The following is an 18560-nucleotide window of genomic DNA, read 5'->3' on the forward strand; positions in this document are numbered from 1 at the left end:
GGGAGCAATCCAGATAAAAAGTCAAAAAAGCTGGATTCTCATCCTAGCTTTGCCATAAATGAAATGTATAAACTTAAAACAGGTCATTTCACCTCTATAATAATAACAGAAATGCTAAAAATTATAACTCATGTTTACATAGCACTTTGCGTAAGGTTTCAAAAATATTATCTCATTTGATCATCCCAAGCATTATTCTTAAACCCATTTCAGAGATGAACAAACTGAGGCTCCAAGAAATTAAATGATTTGCCCAGGGTTACACAGTTCCTAAGTGTTTTGAGATTAAACACAAGTGATCCATCTACTTTGCCATGATACCTCTAGCCTTCGGTTACTTTCTACATGAAAGAAGGGCTCTGACTAGATAATCTCTAATGTTCCTTCTTTAACAACAATCTTTTTCTACCCAGAACTGCATTTAGATCAAAGACAGAAGAGATGTCAACCCTGAAGGAAAAGAGAGAGGAAGGAAACCTGAACAGACACCAAAGCCATATCCAGCCAGTTCAAAGAAGATAGCACCTTTTTCTCCAAACCCAGCCATCAAAAGCAGGAAATTCCCTTTATCTCATCAACCACCCACTGAGATGTGGAGGGGACTGAACTCACAATAAGCATAGTGACCAGAAGGTTCTTCTTGGTGACTTGAGCATGGGAGAAGATATAATTCAGCACAGTGTTCATATCACTTTTATTCTCTTCCCGGAGGGTGAAGACACACTTATCATAGTGACCTACAAGAAACAAGCAAGAACCCATCTCATTCTAGATATGTGGATTCATACTCACAACATATTTTCACATTCCACAGTTCACCAGGGAAGGGGAATAAGATGATTTATTGGGAAGCCTAATTTCTAATGTTCCTTTCTGCTCCGAGACTACGATGATGTGAAAACCAATATGAATATCACAGCTTTCCCTAAATGCTCTCTTCCTTCTCCACACCATAAAGAATACAGCATATTCCAACTTATTAAAATTTTAAATAGTCTGCACAGCATTTGAAGCTAATGAGGAAAATATGTATACTAAACATGCTGCATATTTACATTTTTCTTTTTTTTTTCTTTTTGGAGGGCAATTGGGGTTAAGTGACTTGCCCAAGGTCACATGGCTAGTTTTGTGTTAAGTGTCTGAGACCAGATTTGAACTCAGGTCTTCCTGACTCCAGGGCCAGTGCTCTATTCACTGCATCACCTAGCCACCCCGATGCTGCATATTTACAAAAGAAAAACTGAAACTGAAACTTACTTTTTGAGAATAAAGGGAGGGAACAGCAATAGAATCGTAAGAATTAATTCCTAAAGAAATCTACAAAAAACTTTTTCCATCACATTAAAATATTTTAATTTGGGGAAAAAGTATTCATTTGCAATAGGTTTAGAGGCTAAATACCTATTTTCCAAAGCTATGTTCTGTAGTGTTAACTCAAAAAAAATTAGGTGTTTAGTTGTTCCTTCACCCCAATGTCCATCTGAAAGTTGTCTCTGCCTGTGAGAATTATCATTTTCCCCTCCTTACAAGAGCTAGTAGAAAACCGAATTAGAATTTCAAAGTCAAACTAAGAAAGAAAAACTTGGGATTTAGCCAAAAGGTCTATGGAGAGAATAAGAGATGATCATGTATATTTTCACTAAAGTGTCCCAAACAGAGAAGGTGTACTTTACAACAAGAGCCTAAGTTTGAGGTTTGTTTTCATAAGTACTATACAGCATGCTAGCCACATTCAAGTCTTAGGCTGTCAGAGCTGATTGATATTTTGGTCTATTTTGCTTAACTGTATTTGTCTACTACAAGAGAGAATTTGGGGAAGAGAGGATGTCATGAAGGGGGGAGAAAGGGAAAGGGTAATTGGGAAATGATAGTAATTTTTTATAAAAGCAGCAATAAAACTTTTTTTTTTAGCTAAATTTTCTAGAAGATTGAGCTTACCTCAAAACTCCCAAAATAAGTTTAGATATGAACAAAAGTAAGTTAATATTTGAATATCCTCAAGGACAAGGAATTTCCCATGGAACACAATAACAAATCCAAAGGGAATGTAACCTTCTTCACCTTGCACAGAATTTGTTGAATTTCAAAGAAAATTTAAATCTTTATATAAATCATTATATAAAAGGCTAGCCTATTTATAGATATATGGCTATGCCAATTTCCAACTGGCTCCACTTAAAAATAAATGGCACTTCCAATAAATGAAGTCTATTTGAAATACGCCATCTTGGAGAAATTCACATCTCAACCTGCTCTGTTGTTGCATCCCAGGGTAAGAGAAGATAATCTACCTAGGGCATTAAAAGCCATAAGGGCCAGGAGGCATAAAGAAGACACCATTCATTCTAGGTCTAAACAACAAAAATATCACAGAAGCTTTAGGGATCCTTGGCTCTGTGGCCCCATGCAGAAAGGCAGCCACAACATTCCAGTTATTCCTTAAAAGAGTTCAAAGGGTAGAGCAGGCTTATGAACTGATCTTCCCCGCCCCCCCAGAAATTTTACAATCTTATGGTATTTCACTGCCATCCTGTGGCTAAGAGCAACATTACAACATAAAATGTTCAATCTTGCCTCCAATATTTCACATTTATAGACTTTCTACATCATTTTGTGAGGTTCTTCAGAGTGTCAGAGATAAATTCCACTCAAACAATGTAATTATGAATGTTGAGGGAAAACCTCTCAAGACTTCCCAGACAATTGTAGTGTGGCCCACAGAATGGCCACTGAAATGCAAGCTCATAAAGAGATTTTTCTAAAATTTTTATCCAAAGACCTAGTTAAAGATTAGGAAGATGGGGGTGGTTAGGTGGCACAGTGAATAGAGCACCGGCCCTAGAATCAGGAGGACCTGAATTCAAATCCAACCTCAGACACTTAACACTTACTAGCCATGTGACCTTGAGCGAGTCACTTAACCCTAATTGCCCTGCCTTCCCCCCTCCAAAAAGAAAAAAAAGATTAGAAGGTAACAAAACCTCCAATATAAGAGGTTATATAGGAGAATTATCTCAGAAGAATGAAGACAAAGATTATCCACAACCTAACAAGGACATTTTTTTGGTTTGTTTCCTGGGGAATGACATGGAATTATTTTTTTTTGCTTTTGCTTTTTGGAGGGCAGTTGGGGTTAAGTGATTTGTCCATAGTCACACAACTAGTAAGTGTGTCAAGTGTCTTGAGGCCGGATTTGAACTCAGGTCCTCCTGACTCCAGGGCTGGTGCTCTATTCACTGTACCACCTAGCTGCCCCATGGAATTTTTTTTTTTAAGAGAAGTGAAACTTGCTTTTTTGTTGGCATTTACTGATAGGAAATAGGAGTAAAAAGGTCAAACAGGAGACAGATTTCTTTGGCTATTACATAGCCATCTGGGGTTTGAGTCAGTCCTCCAGTTCTGGTAGAACTAATTCTGGGCTGTTCCTCAGAAAGAGAGACCTACCACCTACCATTCTGGAACTGAGTCTCCACTCGCAGGTATTGTCGGAGCAGATCCATCACAACAGCCTTCATGTGGCCTCTGATACCACTTCGGTATCTGTTAAGATAGGAAAGGTGATTTACGAGCCTGACTGGCCAAGACCTAATTCAGAAACTAAAAGGCCAAATTTCCTTCCTCAATTCCAATAAACCTCCTGCCTCTAAGAAGAGCACACGTACAAAGGATGGGCCCAGTTATTATTCCAGCTACCTCACAACTGGGAAGATGAATTTGGGGCCAAAACCTGAAAAGCATTTGGCTATGGATCAAGAAGAATTTAAATTAGAAACTAAAAACCAGTAACATTAATAATAAGTAACCTGACTTAGATTCCAACTGCTCTCACTGTCAGGGACTCATCACTATGACCCTGGAAATAGCTCAACAACATTTTTTGTGGGTTGGTAGTTTTTACAACTATCATCTACAAAGCTTGAGAAAAGAGTTTTGTAGAAAATGAGAGCTATAGACATCTCCTATAGTCCTTCAGCTAGTGAAGCCCTAAACGGCAATTATCATGCTGGGCCCACTGTTAGGATATGAAAATAAACATACAAAAACAAAATTGGGGGAAAATAAGCCACTAGAATTTCTGTACCTAACTAGTAAACACTGAAAGATGCTGAGCAGAAAAGTGGAAAATTTTTTCTAGCATCAGAAAAAGCTAGAAATGAAGGAGTCATCAAAAATTTGGTGGAAGAGTTAGCATTGTTAGCACTTTCTAATTCACCTGGAGTCACAGTTGCAAAAAAGTAAAGAAGAAATATGTATTGTCAACATGCCCTCACCTCTGCACCAGCTGCACAATGCTCTGAGTGTTCATAAAGAAGACTTCTCGTTCAGACTTCCGGTTCAATGTAGCTGCATGACTATCTAGGATGTTGGCAATCTAAAACATAGGAAACAGAGAACTGAAGCCCAGGCCAATGGCGGGGGGGAGGGAGGAGGGTATCCAAATCATTTTATTCTTCAACCCATCTCCAATATGGAAACTTCTCTTTCATCTGCTGACATCACCCAGAAGTAATTAAGTACTGAAGGCTGTTCTGGCGCCTGTGCTATGAGTTAGCAGCTTTCATCCACTTTCAAACTTCCCTGTTGGATTTATGTCTGCTTTCCCAAAAACCATCACACAAGGGCATGTGACAAGTAAGTGTGGCTTGCTAGTAAAGATAAAAGGTTCTACCCCTCCCCCCTAGGTCAAAGTCATATTCCTAGTAGAGTAAAGCAGTCACTCACAAAGCCACAAAAAGTTCCTCCCATTCTAAGTTCACTAGAGAATCTAGGAGCTTCTCTAGCTGGGGCAGATTCGAAGGCTAAAGAGGTAGAGAGCACTGTACAAGACCTATCTTGTCGTCATAGTTAACTTCCAGGACACTAAGTGCTTTTTCAATAACTTTAGGTGTCTTATATTTCATGTATTTTAGTTCTCCTTTTAATTTTTTTGCTCACACCCAGTAAATGTTTCATGAGTGAACAATGCTTTACAATCACAGAAACAGGACAATCCACCAACAAAAACATCAGCTCTCAGGCCACACAACCTGTTGTGATCCCAGCTCCAAATACCTCCACCTGCAGCACTGGCCACCCTGAATGCCCTCACCAATCCAACTGACTATGACTAAGAAATACCTGCTGGCTGGGAAACTGGCAAAGGACAGAAGTGATATTGCTGGCATACTGGGCCATTTCCTTCTTGATGGACTTCTCCACATTGGGGGGTATCCGGCCAGAAACACTGGTCATGATGTCCTGCAATTCTAGGAGAGGCAGGGAAGGATCTCTGAGGGTTTTCATCAATCTCTCCACCCAATCTTTTACCTGAAGATAAGGAACCAAAAGAGCACACAGACAAGATGGGTTAAAAGAGATCCAAAATAAAACTGACATGTCCAAACTAATAGCACAGAGTTCTTATTATTTGAGGCTCAAATGTTAGTATCTGACTGAATTAATGTTATCCATGTTCTCTATAAAAGGAAAAAAATTACCCCAATTTCAAAAATAAAGAGTCTAGTGATAAGAGTTAATAAGGGCTACCGATTTCCAGGTCTCTTATTTCTAAAATTAAACCAACATACAAAATGTGCTGGTGCCTCCATGGCACAGATCTTATAGGACAGGAATGATGCTCAAATCTATCACTTTAAAAAAAGGCTATACATGGGGCGGCCAGGTGGTACAGTGAATAGAGCACCAGCCCAGGAGTCAGGAGGACCTGAGTTCAAACCTGACCTCAGACACTTAACACAAAACTAGCCATGTGACCTTGGGCAAGTCACTTAACCCCAATTGCCCTACCCTTCCCTCTCCAAAAAAAAGCTGTACCTCTTAAAGAGTTTTAATAAAAATTGGTATCTAGACTTCAGACCTTAACTCCAGGCCCCTGCCACAATAGTGGGTAAGGGCTAGAGGACACCGGGGAGCAGGTAGGTAGATTTTTGTGAACCTGTTACCAATAAAGAGGTACTAAATAATTTAGTTGTTAGGTAACTTAAAGAAGAGAAGACCCATCTACAAATCCCTTTCCCAAGGGAAGTGCTTCATACCCTGCTGCTAAAGAAAGGGTCTGGGAGGCAATATCCATTCATTACGTTGACCAGGTTATCCAGGACATAATGGAAGACCCGATGAAGCTTTTCGCCTCTGAGTGCTGTACTCTGGATCTTTGGCAAACTTCCGGTATGTAGCTCAGCCTGTTAACCCCACAGGAAGATTTGAGTTACTTGCTATAATACTTATAGAAAGAAATACAGAGTTGCAGTAATTATGGTATGTCATGGACTTCCCCCATTACTCCTATCAACCCCAAAACAGAAAATATCAAGAGAATTAACACATCAAAAGAAACAGAAAATGAACCACCCTCATAAACACCAGGCTTACTAGGTCTATCTTACTGCCCGAACAAGTACAGAACATACACTGAAAGAGTAAGATTGTGTGTGAGGGAAACTGGCAAATGAAACACTAGTACATCTCAGGTCCAGCATCCCTTGGGAAACATAAGCAACCAGATTATCTTCACACCTACCTGCTGAACCTTGCTAGGGTTATCCAGCTGCAGCTTGGCAAGCACACAACCAGGGTCAAGGGCTGCTCCAGGTCGCTTGACATAGTGGATACAACCAGACTCAACAGATATTAAAGTCATTACCATCTTCATCACCTACAGTGGAAAAACAGGTCAGTTATCAATAGAGTAGCAGTTCAAATCCAGACAGAGTCTCAAGATATCACTTTATTCTTTCCTTTGTACTCACATACACACAAAAAAAAAACAGATTTTACAAAACTGAAAAAGAGGTCTTTCTCTGGAAACCTCTACAATAGGGGTTCTTGTCCTTTCCATGTCATAGACTCCTTTGGCAGTCTACTGAAGGCTATGGACCCCTTCTCAGATTTTTTTTTTAAATGAAGGAAATAATAAATTTCACTTAAGAGGTTAGTGAAAATAAAGATCTAACTTTTTTTTTTGCCATTCAAGTTTATAGACTCTTTGAAATCTATCGATGAAAAGATTTGAGGTTCCATGGACCCCAGGTTAAGAACCACCCCCTACTCTAAAGGACAACATAACAAAATTGACCTTTTTATCTAGTCCCAGTACCTAATAACTCTATCAGTTCCTTGAAATCTAATAAAATCCTTCTGCTGTGATTTAAACCTACTTTTTTTTTTCATATTATCATTAATGAGGCTGGAGAACAACTGGTCTCCCGTCACTCACTGGTTTAAGCTTTGCACTTCCAGACTTACAGTCCATTTACAGTGACCTACTTTTCCAGGCTAATTTCAGGGGACTCCCCACACTCTGCATCCTTGCCAAACTGATCAGAAGGTCCCCCTCTCTCAGCGTTCCATATTCCCCTCTGTGTATTTATTCATGGGCTATTCTAGGAGTGCATTCTTACCTCAAGTGTTCTCTTCCTTCATAAATCTTATCTTCTTTCAGAAATTCATGAAGCCTTCCCCAAGCTCCATAAGTTATTATTGCTCTCCCTCCTCAAATTATTTACACTTAACCTTACCTGTAGGTATACCATTGTGCGCTTCCCCTCCCCTCACCCTGTAGACTGCAAACTCCATGAAGGCAGGTGATACTGCATATAACAGTTACTCAAGCAATACTGAATTGACTCGACTCCATTAGTCAAGAGAATACATGCATTCATTCCATTTTGCCCTCCTGAGCTGGATGGAAAATAAATACTGCTTTCCATCCCTTTTGTATTCTAATTCATTCATGCCAATGGCCACTTGTCCTTTCTTCCAATCACTCCTAACCTCAATCTCAGCATAGCACTGGCCAGCAAACACATGGCCTCCATCCTCCACAATGTACTGGATCAATTTTCCAGCAGAAGGTGAACGGAGTACAGATGGGTCATTCTCCTTCTCAAATACACAGGTCTTGTTGCCAATTGTGATGCGGTATCTAAGGCACAAAAGTAGGGCAAACAGGTCTGGAATCACTTCAAGATGTAGAAGTGAATAGTAGCATTAAGGTAAAAAAATTCTTTAATGTTTCCCAACTCCTATGATCTTCCAGAAGACAAGACAACAGCTTGTTCCAATGATGGGCTCCAATTGGTACTCACCTATCCACTTCTTCCTTCATGTATGTTGTATAGCTGCTACCATCATAGGACAAAAGTAATCCTCCATCACTCAGACGGTGCACATCCACCTCTACACAGGAGCCATTCATGATCACCACATAGGAGTTAGGGGACTGCCGAGTCACCTGTGGACCATCAGAAGCAGTTGGAGTTGGACATGGTATCATTTCTAAGCAGAGTCCTGGAGATGACCCCAGAATAAAAGGGCAAGAGAAAACATCTGACACAGTGTTAAGTTCATGTGATGCTAGTCCCACCACCATATCATGGAGGCCTCTCCCTTCTCTATCCTTTTTTCTAACCCTTTCCCTCCTATCTGCTTTCTTCCTTTTTCCCGGCTAAGAATATTTCTTAGACCTGGTAAAGTAGCCACAGGTACTGCTTGGTCCCTTTAGTGATACAGTTGTTTCTCCCTAGTCTGAATTCTCTCTTTAACTTCTTGTCAAGTTTAACAAGTTTAAATCCAAGAAGTTTAACAGAACTGCAGACACTACAGCATGAAGGTGGCTTTCATACATTAAAACAACCTTAGGACATCCTTTACACAGGACCCTATGCCTCCCAGGCGACCATGCTGTATTCGAAAACTGCAATCTTTAAACTCTCTCAATAAAACTTTCTGGCTCACTCCTCAGCACACCCCACTCCCTTTTACCCCTTCCATACTTCCATTTTGTAGAATATAATTCAGTCACTCTGTAGCCCAGATGTTTTGTGTGCCTCTTATCTTAAAATAAAAAAGGACAGAAAAGTGAGGAATAGGGTACCTGAAGATGCTCATACCTTCAGCACATACTTGGCCCCTTCATAGATAAGTTCAACATCAACTGTGTTCAGAAGTGTGTGAGCAGGAAGGACCTGACCCCTGGAAAAACAGTATGTGTCACTCATCACCATATGACTCTGAAAATTAAATGACTGAATATAATCAAATCTCACCTACCCCTTTCCACTTATTAAATAAATGTTGCCATACAAAAGGTTTTCCAGCAGGGGATCAACATTATGAAAATAGTTAGCTCAGGGTTGGCTTAACAATGTAAGCCCTGTTCCATTCTATGAACTTTCTGGTTTGCCTTTGCCTTCTCTCTATCCCCCTCCCCCCCATTCTGTGTGGTTTAAGTTGTTTAAATTACTCATTTTAAAAGTGGAGCTTAGCAGTTAAGTCTGTTTAGCCAGTTCTGGAAATTAATTCAGTTTCATACATGCCTGGCGAATGCTCTGACATGACTCGAGCCATCACTAACTATAAGTCTATGATAACTTATTCTCAAGGGCTAATAATGGCTACCTTATGAAAGCAAGGCAAGTAAAGGGTGCAAGAATTTCCCAATCTAAGGCTTAGAAAGTAATGGGCAGCTCAGGGAGGGTTCAGATGCCCAAATATGTATAGCCTCTTAGTCTATGTTTTTCATATGAAATTCCATATGAAGTAAATAATCTTTCAGTGTTGCGCCAGCCCAAACCTCAAAACTAAAGTCACCCCCCAAGCCATTCTCCATGACCTCCTTCCTTTCCCTAACTTCAGAGAGAGGAACAATTGCTTACAAACTGTTAGAATAACCTATAAGCCCAATGATTGGATAACAGCCAAATAAATTGCATTATATTCAATGTAATGGAATCCTACAATGCGATTAAGTCTGACAATACAAAAACATCTGGAAAGATCTTTATGAAATAATACAAACGAAAAAGCAGAACCAGAAGTAGGGAATACACACCTTATTTGAGGAGAAAGTAGTAAATGAGAAGGAAGAGACAAAAACACAGGTGAGGAATGATAGATAGAAAAATCATCATGCTTTTTTTACACACTGAAGCTAATATAAATGTAAATAGTAAACAAGTATAGTTGACTGCACTAATGTTCAAAGTTAAGTTTCTAATAAAACATCTAAATAAATATAAAATTTTTAACTGCCAATAATAATCTTGAGAATACTTATTTAGTCCTAAGGAGTTTAAGTTTAAAACCAATACAAGTAGTTGGAACAAATAACCACTGAGATGTTGAGTAACCCCAAATAATCAAAATCCTACCTCTCTAAAGAATGAAGGAAATTGGAGACACTGTTCCGAAGGCTCACGTCTGCCACATGTAGAGCCCCACATACAACACCCAACATGGTATCAGGACGCTCTGCCTAGGAAAAAGGAAAAGAGGGCAAAGAAAAAGCACAGTCAATTGGCACCTCTGGTTTCACTGCTCAAGGCTAAAAAATAAATTCACTGTGGAAAAAGTTTCTATTAGTAGATTTTGCTTCTTTTAGCCCAAATTAACACTGGGACAGTAGTCTCACCATTTTCCCAATGCTAGGGGCCCAGAAACACTATCTTGGGTTTCCAAGAGATTGTGTGCCTTGCTGCCATTTGGCTAACAGAAAAATGACACCAGACTAGCTTCTCACAGAATCAGTAAAGAAACAAAGGCAGCACCCTCTGTTTTTCCCCTTCCAAAATATCAGGTGCTTGGGCAATGTACAGATACCTGGCTTTTTTCCCAATCAAACCAAAGAAACCCTAAGGCAGAACTTGAAGAAGAGCAGTGTGAGGTGGGGAAAGAGTTACATTTCAATCCCAGAATGCTGTTCTCAGGCCTGCCCCAGGAAGTGACCCAGGGCCCAGGGGTGGGGGAGCTCGTAGCCTGTCCCAGAAGTCCCCACCTGCACTTTCTCAGCAATCAGCCTGTCCAGCCAGCCTGTGTCTATTCGATTTTGCTGGAAGCTCTCTGTCTCCAGCAGCTTGATCAGGTACTCAACAGTAGTCCGGAAGTCTCCCCGGATAGACAGCTCCTTCAAAGCCACCACCATGTTTCTGGAAGACAGGAAGATCGATCTCTGAGCACATGCTCAACGGACAAGAGAATGAGGCACATGGTGCAGAGGCAGGAATTCAGATGCCAACCCAACCCTTACTATGTGACCATGGGCAAGTCTCTCAACTTCTCTGGGCCAGTATCAGCCCCCAAAGAATATGAGTCAAATGAATGACTATCTGTGTCCAAGAGGGAGTGTCCCATATACAAAGTTCTCAAATGGACATAATCATGGGTCTATGACATACTGAAGCAGAGCAACATCCAAACTCAGAACGGTGCCCTGGCCAGGTACTACTGGCAAATCAGTCACTTCTGTGACGGTAAGAAGATACACAGGCAACCCCATTCTTATAAAAATATATATTTTATTGAATTCAAGCAATAAAGCAATCATTCCTTGGGAGGAAAGATGCTCACCTCCAACTCCTCCCCGTTACCACATTAATTGTCATTGCTTCACTCACTCAATACTGCTTTTTTTTTAAACCCTCATCTCTAGCTGCTTCACTGTCTGCTTTTGCAGGCTTCCAGAAAGATGGCAGTGACCCCTCCTCCCTTCCCCACAGAGGCAAGGGAGAGCAGGTGGGAAACATCACCACACATAGTGTTAAACAGCTGGTATGGGAGGCTAACTTTGCTGAACTGCTTTTTTAGCCTCTTTTTGTTTTCCATTTCTTGTCACACAGATGGCTCATTAAATGGAGGGACAGTAATGAGGGGCATAGTCCGAAATGAATGTGATTTAAACATACTTAAAAATAAGATCCAGTTTTACAAATTACAGTAACAGTACATGTACAGCCAGATCACTTCATTCATAGGATTTTAGAGCTGAAAGAGACCTTGAAGATTGCCAATCCAGACACTCTCAACATGAAGTCCAAAATCTGGTTGATTGGTGATGGGTCCTTAGGCTTCACCAGATTGCAAAAAGGGAACCAGGACCCCTGATCTAATCTAACCTTCTTGTTTCATAGGCAATTAAATAAGTTCAAAGAAGTTAAACAGCTTACCTAAGTCACATAGCTGCTTGGTACCAAATACAGGACTAGACCCAGGTCTCTTGACTGTCTAATGCTCATTTGAACATGCTATGTTTTCAAAGCTTTAATTTTTCAGTAACCTAGGCTATGTCTGGAAATCAAAAAGATCTTACATTCACCAAAATACTCATAACTACTTTTTGTGAAATAAAAAAGCTGGGGAAAAAGTAGATTCTGACTTGACCAGATTACAACTAAACAAATCATGGTACAAGAATGCTATGGAATATGATGATTCTGTAAAAACACAATTATTAAGAACTCAGAGGAGAATGGAAAGACATACGAACTGACACACAAGGTAAGCAGGACAAAGAAAATAACATGCACAATGAGTTCAACAATGTATAAATGGGAAGAACAAAAACAAAAGCCCTGAAACCTGAATAACTATGATGATGAGGCTTAGCCTCAAAAAAGACATTAGAAGATGTACCTCGAAGCACGACCCTCCCGTGGCTCCGGCTTCCACCCTCCCCAATCCATGTAAAAAGGGGACTCTAAACAAACTTTGGAGCTGCAGAACCCACAAAATGACACAGAGAAGCTAACCTCCTGCTGAGAACAGCCCAGCAGGCCGGCAGGAATCGGCCAGCGCAATGCTCGGGGAGCCGAGCCCAGCACCACACCGAGGCTTTAGCCGCAGGGCGGGCCTGACCAGCCGCCAGACAGAGGGACTCCAGATCAGCAGCAGTTGTGGCCGTTTCCAGATTTATCAACACATAGATGCGAAGGACAAGGTGAGAGGCCAGTGCAGTCTGGACTTTGGGACCCAGTAAGTGGGAGTGCGTGGCTTTTACCCCCGGGGCGAGAAACCGCTGAGACATCAGCACAGCCTGCCAGTGCCACGTGGCGGCTTCAGCTCCTGGCCTGCAGAGTGTAGGGGGACCAAGCACCAGTCTGAGGGGTAATCGCTCTTGCTTTAACCTGCCTGGATCTGGATTGCAGTCTAGGGTGAAGGTCCTGGGGTGTGTGTCCAGCTTGCCAGAGCGTGTGGAGACCTCAGAGAGGGCACCCATCTAATACCTCCGGCAGCTGAGAAAACCCCAGCGTTTGGGACGAAAACTCCCCTGTCTGGTGGCAGAGTCCTACTGTGGCAAAAAGCCCAAAAGCCAAATCATTGAGTGGCAAAATGAGCAGGCAAAGGAAACAAAGCAGACAGAAGATTCCAACATTACACTCCTATTTTGGGGATAAGAAGGAGCAAGGCATGGAACAGGAGGAAATCAGTGAAGTCAGAACTCCTGCACCAAAAACTTCAAAGGAAAATACAAGCTGGTTACAGGCCATAGAGGACCTTAAGAAGCAGATAAGAGAAGTGGAGGAAAAATTGGGAAGAGAAATGAGAACAATGCAAGAAAATTATGAAATGAGAGTCAACAGCCTGACTGAAGAAAATAATACCTTAAAAAACAGACTGACTCAAATGGCAAAGGAGGCTCAAAAAGGCAATGAGGAGAAGAATGCCTTAAAAAGTCGAATTTGCCAGATGGAAAAAGAATCTCAAAAGCTCAATGAGGAGAATCATTGCTTCAGAATTAGATTGGAGCAAATGAAAGCTAATGACTTTATGAGAAATCAAGATGCTGTTAAACAGATCCAAACAAATGAAAGAATAGAAGGCAATGTGAAATATCTCATAGGAAAAACCACTGACCTGGAAAATAGATCCAGGAGAGTTAATTTAAAAATTATTGGACTGCCTGAGAGCCATGACCAAAGTAAGAGCCTGGAAAGCATCCTCCAGGAAGTTCTCAAAGAAAACTGCCCTGATGTTTTAGAACGAGAGGGCAAAATAGAGGCTGAAAGAATCCACCGATCACCCCCTGAAAAAGATCCCAAAAAGAAAACTCCTAGGAATATTATAGCCAGGTTCCGGAATTCCCAGATTAAGGAGAGAATATTACAAGCAGCCAGGAAGAAACAATTTGAATATTGTGGAAACACAATCAGGATAACCCAGGATCTGGCAGCTTCTACACTGAGGGATCGAAGGGCCTGGAATGTGATATTCCAGAGGTCAAGGGAGCTGGGATTAAAACCAAGAGTCACCTACCCAGCAAAACTGAGTATCATGTTTCAGGGGAAAATATGGTCATTCAGTGGAATACAGGACTTTCAAGCATTCTTGCTGAAAAAACCAGAGTTGAATAGAAAATTTGACATTCAGATACAAGAAGCAAGAGAAGCATGAGAAGGTAAACAGGGAAAAGAAATCATAAGGAACTTATCAAAGTTGAACTATTTTTTTTTTAAAGCAATTGGGGTTGAGTGGCTTGCTCAGGGTTGCATGGCCAGTTGTTGTTTCTGGGTGTGGTGCTGAGTGTCTGGGCCCGGATTTGATCTTGGTCGTCCCGGCACTGGGGCCGGTGCTCTTGCTCGCTGAGCCACCTGGCCAAAGTTGAACTATTAACATTCCTTCATGGAAAAACAATAATTGTAACTTATGAAACTTTTCTCAGTAGTTGAAGGGATTAGAAATATGTATATATATACACATATATATGTATATATATATATATGTCTTTATATGAGGGTATGTGGGCATATGAATACATGTGAATGTGTGTATATACGTTTACAGGTATACATAGATAGAGAGGGCACGGGACCAATTTAACAGGAAGGGATGATACTTAAAAGGTGAAATTAAGAGGTGAGAGGAATATAATGAGAGGAGATGGGGAGAGACAGAGTGGGGCAAACTATCTCATACAGAAGAGGCAAGGGAAAATGGTTACAATGGAGGGGAAGAATAGGAAGGCAAAAGGGAATAGGTCAATCTTATTCCTATTGAATCTGGCTTGAGGAGGGAGGGAAATACAAACTAAATAGGGGATCTCACCCTCCAGGAGAATAGGGGGGGAAGGGGATGTGAGGGGGGATGATGGAAGGGAGGGCAGGCTGGGGGGGAGGGAAGTTGGAAGCACCCACTTGTGAAAAGGGACAGGATCAAAGTAGAGAATAGAACAAGTGGGAGGTGGGATAGGAGGGAGGGAAATATAGTCAGTCTTTTACAATACATCTACTATGTTATTGTTTTGCATTAGCCGCACATGTACAACCTATACTGAACTGCTTGTCTCCCCAGTGGGGGTGGGTGGCAGGGGGGGAAGGGAATGAATCTGGAATTGAAAGTTTTAAAATCAAATATTCAAATATATATATATATATATATGTGTGTGTGTGTGTGTGTGTGTGTGTATTTATATACTATTATTAATACCATCTTATATGTTATTAAGAAAAAAAAAAGATATGCAGGCACTGAGGCATAGAGATCCACTGGAAAAGTTGAAACGGGTATGGGAGAAAATATGGGAGAGAGCAGATTGGAGGTGGGGATATCATGTGGGACTGCTGTTTTGGGGGGATGGGTGGGGGAAAAACGGGGAGAAAATTTGTAACTCAAAATCTGGCGGAAACGAATGATGTAAATCAGAAGTTAAAGCATTAAAAAAAAAAATAGAAGATGTACCTCTCTCCTACATTTGCAGAAATGAGGAACTACAAATACAGAATATTATATACACTGTCATATTCAGCTGGTGTTCTATGTCGACAAGTTTTGTTCATTTGCTTTTCCCCTTTCCTTTTGATTTTTTGCAAGGGGAGGGAGAATGGGTGTATTTGGAAATTTAGGAAATGTAAAAAAATAGAACATTAATAATTTTAAAATAAAATAACCCTTCACACCCCAAATTTTTCAAGACCACATTGACAAGGTAAATGACTTTGTGGCTTCATGATGGAATGTCAAGTCCTTGATAATGTCCATAAAACATTTGGTATGTGAGAAATACTCTAAGACTTACTAACATTTTTGTTCAGCTGTTCAGACAATGCTATGTATATGCTACACCCAATAAGTACTTGATGAAAGAATGATTATTGAGCAGCTCACTTATAGAGAAAACACCTGGACCTAGAATCTGGAAGACCTGAGTTCAAATACAGCCTCCAACACTAACTAGTTGTGTGAGGGCAAGTCATTTAACCTCTATCTAACTCAGCCTCTTGATCTATAAAATGGGGATAATACAGTACCTAACCTAGCAGAAGTACTATGAGAACTTCACAAGGAGATAATGTTTGTGAAGTGCTTTGAAAACCTTAAAGTATTATATAAATGCTAGCAATTAAATGGCACAATGGATAGAGTGCTGAATGTGGAGTCAGAAAAGCCCAAGTTCAAATTCTGCCTCAAACACTTAGTAGCAAATCACTTCTTAACCTAAGTACCTTCACTGGTAAAACAAGGGTATTGGATTAGTTTGACCAAGATTCCTTCCAAGTAAATCTATGATTTTATGGGCTTAGTACAATTACATGACTGATTTGTATTAATCTTAAAATCCACTGAAAGTCCAAATATTTTAACTGCTGCATTCCCTATCTTGCATATGCAAAAGTGATTTTTTTTAAACCCAAATGCAGAACTTCAGGTCTGTCCCTCTTAAGTTTCATTTTATTATTTTTAACTCAATTCCCTGACTTAGGTGTCTTTTTCAGTCCTAAAAGGGTCATACTAACACATCAGATGTCCCTTCTTGTTTTGATTCATCTACAACTTCTATATGCATCACATCCACCTTTATTTAAATCAAAGATCCACAAAAAGCTCTCCTGGAAATCCAAGCACCTATCAAATCAAATTATCCCATCTCATCTATTCAACCAGTTCAAAAATCTGTCTAATTGTATTACTGCCTAGACTACTACCTCTCCATTTGTTCCAGAAGATGACCATGTGATATTTTGTCAAATGCTTGATGAAATACAGTTAGACTACCCATCTCTCTCTCTTTCTCTCTCTCTCTTCTTCGTGGGAAGGAAGGGAAGGGAAAGCAGGGGGATGACTATAGAGGTAGAACACTATATACACAAGGTATCCCAAAAGTCTCAGGGCAGTTTTAAACTGACTTGACTGAGAGGTTGACTAGTTTTGTTGAATGACTTTTATTAACCTTCTTTTTTATTGTTTGTTATGAAGGATGGGCTTCTGGAGGCTGAGGGCAGGAAGAAGAGGGTTGAAGAGGAAACAATATGAGAAATGAGGATGATGTAAAACATTTCAATAGAAATAGCCAAACTAAATTTATAGCATCCCCCTGACCTGTAAGATTAGCAATCCTGTCCAAAAATTCTAATCAGGTAAGCCTGACGTGACTTTTTTTTTTTAAAAGCAATTGGGGTTAAGTAACTTGCTCAAGGTTACACGGCCAGTTATTTCTGGGTGTGGTGCTAAGTATCTGAGCCTGGATTCGATCCCCAGGTCATCCTGACACTGGGGCCGGTGCTCTTACTGTGCTACCTGGCCACCCCTGACATGACTTCTAGATGGAGCCATGGAGCTTCCTTGTGGTAACCACTTCCTTGTCTAGATTTAACAATATATTCTAAAATTTTCCTAGTAATCAAAATAAAAGATCACTGGCCTATCATTTATAGACTCTTATTCTCCTTTTTTAAATCTCTGAGATATACTTTCCCCTCTTAGATGCCAAAACACTTCCCCCTTTCTCTGTTATCTTTCAAAAATCACGACCTGTGCCTCAGCAATCACAGGTGTCAGATCTTTCAATACCATGGGATGGGCTCATCCAAGTCTGAGGACTTGAATTCAAGGTTACTGACTGTATCCTTAGTCACAAAGATTCCCTCTTCTGATCTCCCTACTTAGTTTGGGTAACAAAGTTCAAATACTTTTGTCTTCTGGCAGCTAGGGTGCGCCATAGTGTAGGGGGAAGGTCTGGAGTCAGAAAGACCTGAGTTCAAATCCAACCTCAGACACTTAAGATTACTAGCTTAGGCAGCTGGTAATACAGTGGATAGGGCACTGAGCCTAGAGTCGGGAAGATCTGAGTTCACATTATACCTTAGACACTTACTGAGTATGTCCCTGGGTAAGTAAATAAATTGAATAAAGGTAGTAGCTGTGTGGGGAGAAAGATGAGGCTGGACATAAGATTCAGTGGAGATTGTAAGAGTAAGATTTGGCAGCTGACTGGACAAGGGAGTGAGGAAAAATGAGAAGATGATGATAGTGCCAAAGTTATGAACCTGGAATAATGGAACAATGGCAGTACCTCCAAGAGAAATAGGCAAGTCCAGAAGAAGAGTGGTGGCTTGGGGTGGGGAGGGGAGAAGGGGTTTGCTAGTAAAATATAAGGTTTGTTCTGGACATTCAAGATGTCTCTGGGACAGTTGATAATAGCCAAATATGCAGTTGGTAATGGGGAACTGAAGCTCAGGGGAGAAACTGTGGCTGGATAAAGATCTATGAGGCATCTATTAGAGATGCTAATTAAACACCTAGGAACTAATGAAGTCACTGAGAGACTATATAGAGAAAAGGGGGAGACTCAAGACAGAATGATGATGAATCTGCTACAGAAACTGAGAACAGTCAAAAGTGGTATAAGAACCAGAACAGAGTAGTGCTGTGAAAACCTGGAGAGATTATTCAGGAGGAGCAGTCTATACTGTCAAAGGCAAAGAGAGCAAAGAGGTCAAGAAGAATGAGGCCTCAAATTCAAACACACACACACACACACACACACACACACACACACACACACACACACA

At 40.7% G+C, this 18560-nt stretch overlaps 1 protein-coding gene across 4 annotated transcripts in view; it reads right to left on the minus strand.

Annotated features, from left to right (window-relative positions):
- ACACA (acetyl-CoA carboxylase alpha) overlaps positions 1 to 18560 on the minus strand; it is a 253387-nt gene that overhangs the window by 152315 nt on the left and 82512 nt on the right. For all 4 annotated transcript variants that reach the window (XM_069078145.1, XM_069078144.1, XM_069078143.1 and 1 more), the window contains 11 exons: positions 10775 to 10925; positions 10152 to 10255; positions 8892 to 8973; positions 8088 to 8233; positions 7774 to 7924; positions 6521 to 6655; positions 6036 to 6182; positions 5119 to 5307; positions 4272 to 4372; positions 3452 to 3540; positions 613 to 737 (listed from right to left, as the gene is read on the minus strand). In XM_069078145.1, the coding sequence (XP_068934246.1) occupies positions 613 to 737; positions 3452 to 3540; positions 4272 to 4372; positions 5119 to 5307; positions 6036 to 6182; positions 6521 to 6655; positions 7774 to 7924; positions 8088 to 8233; positions 8892 to 8973; positions 10152 to 10255; positions 10775 to 10925 (1420 nt within the window). The remainder of the gene's footprint in view (positions 1 to 612; positions 738 to 3451; positions 3541 to 4271; positions 4373 to 5118; positions 5308 to 6035; positions 6183 to 6520; positions 6656 to 7773; positions 7925 to 8087; positions 8234 to 8891; positions 8974 to 10151; positions 10256 to 10774; positions 10926 to 18560) is intronic.

This window comes from Petaurus breviceps, unplaced genomic scaffold, assembly GCF_028583685.1.
Source record: "Petaurus breviceps papuanus isolate PSGF00001 unplaced genomic scaffold, PetGlider_PUasm1.0 91023, whole genome shotgun sequence".
Lineage (NCBI taxonomy): Eukaryota > Metazoa > Chordata > Mammalia > Diprotodontia > Petauridae > Petaurus > Petaurus breviceps.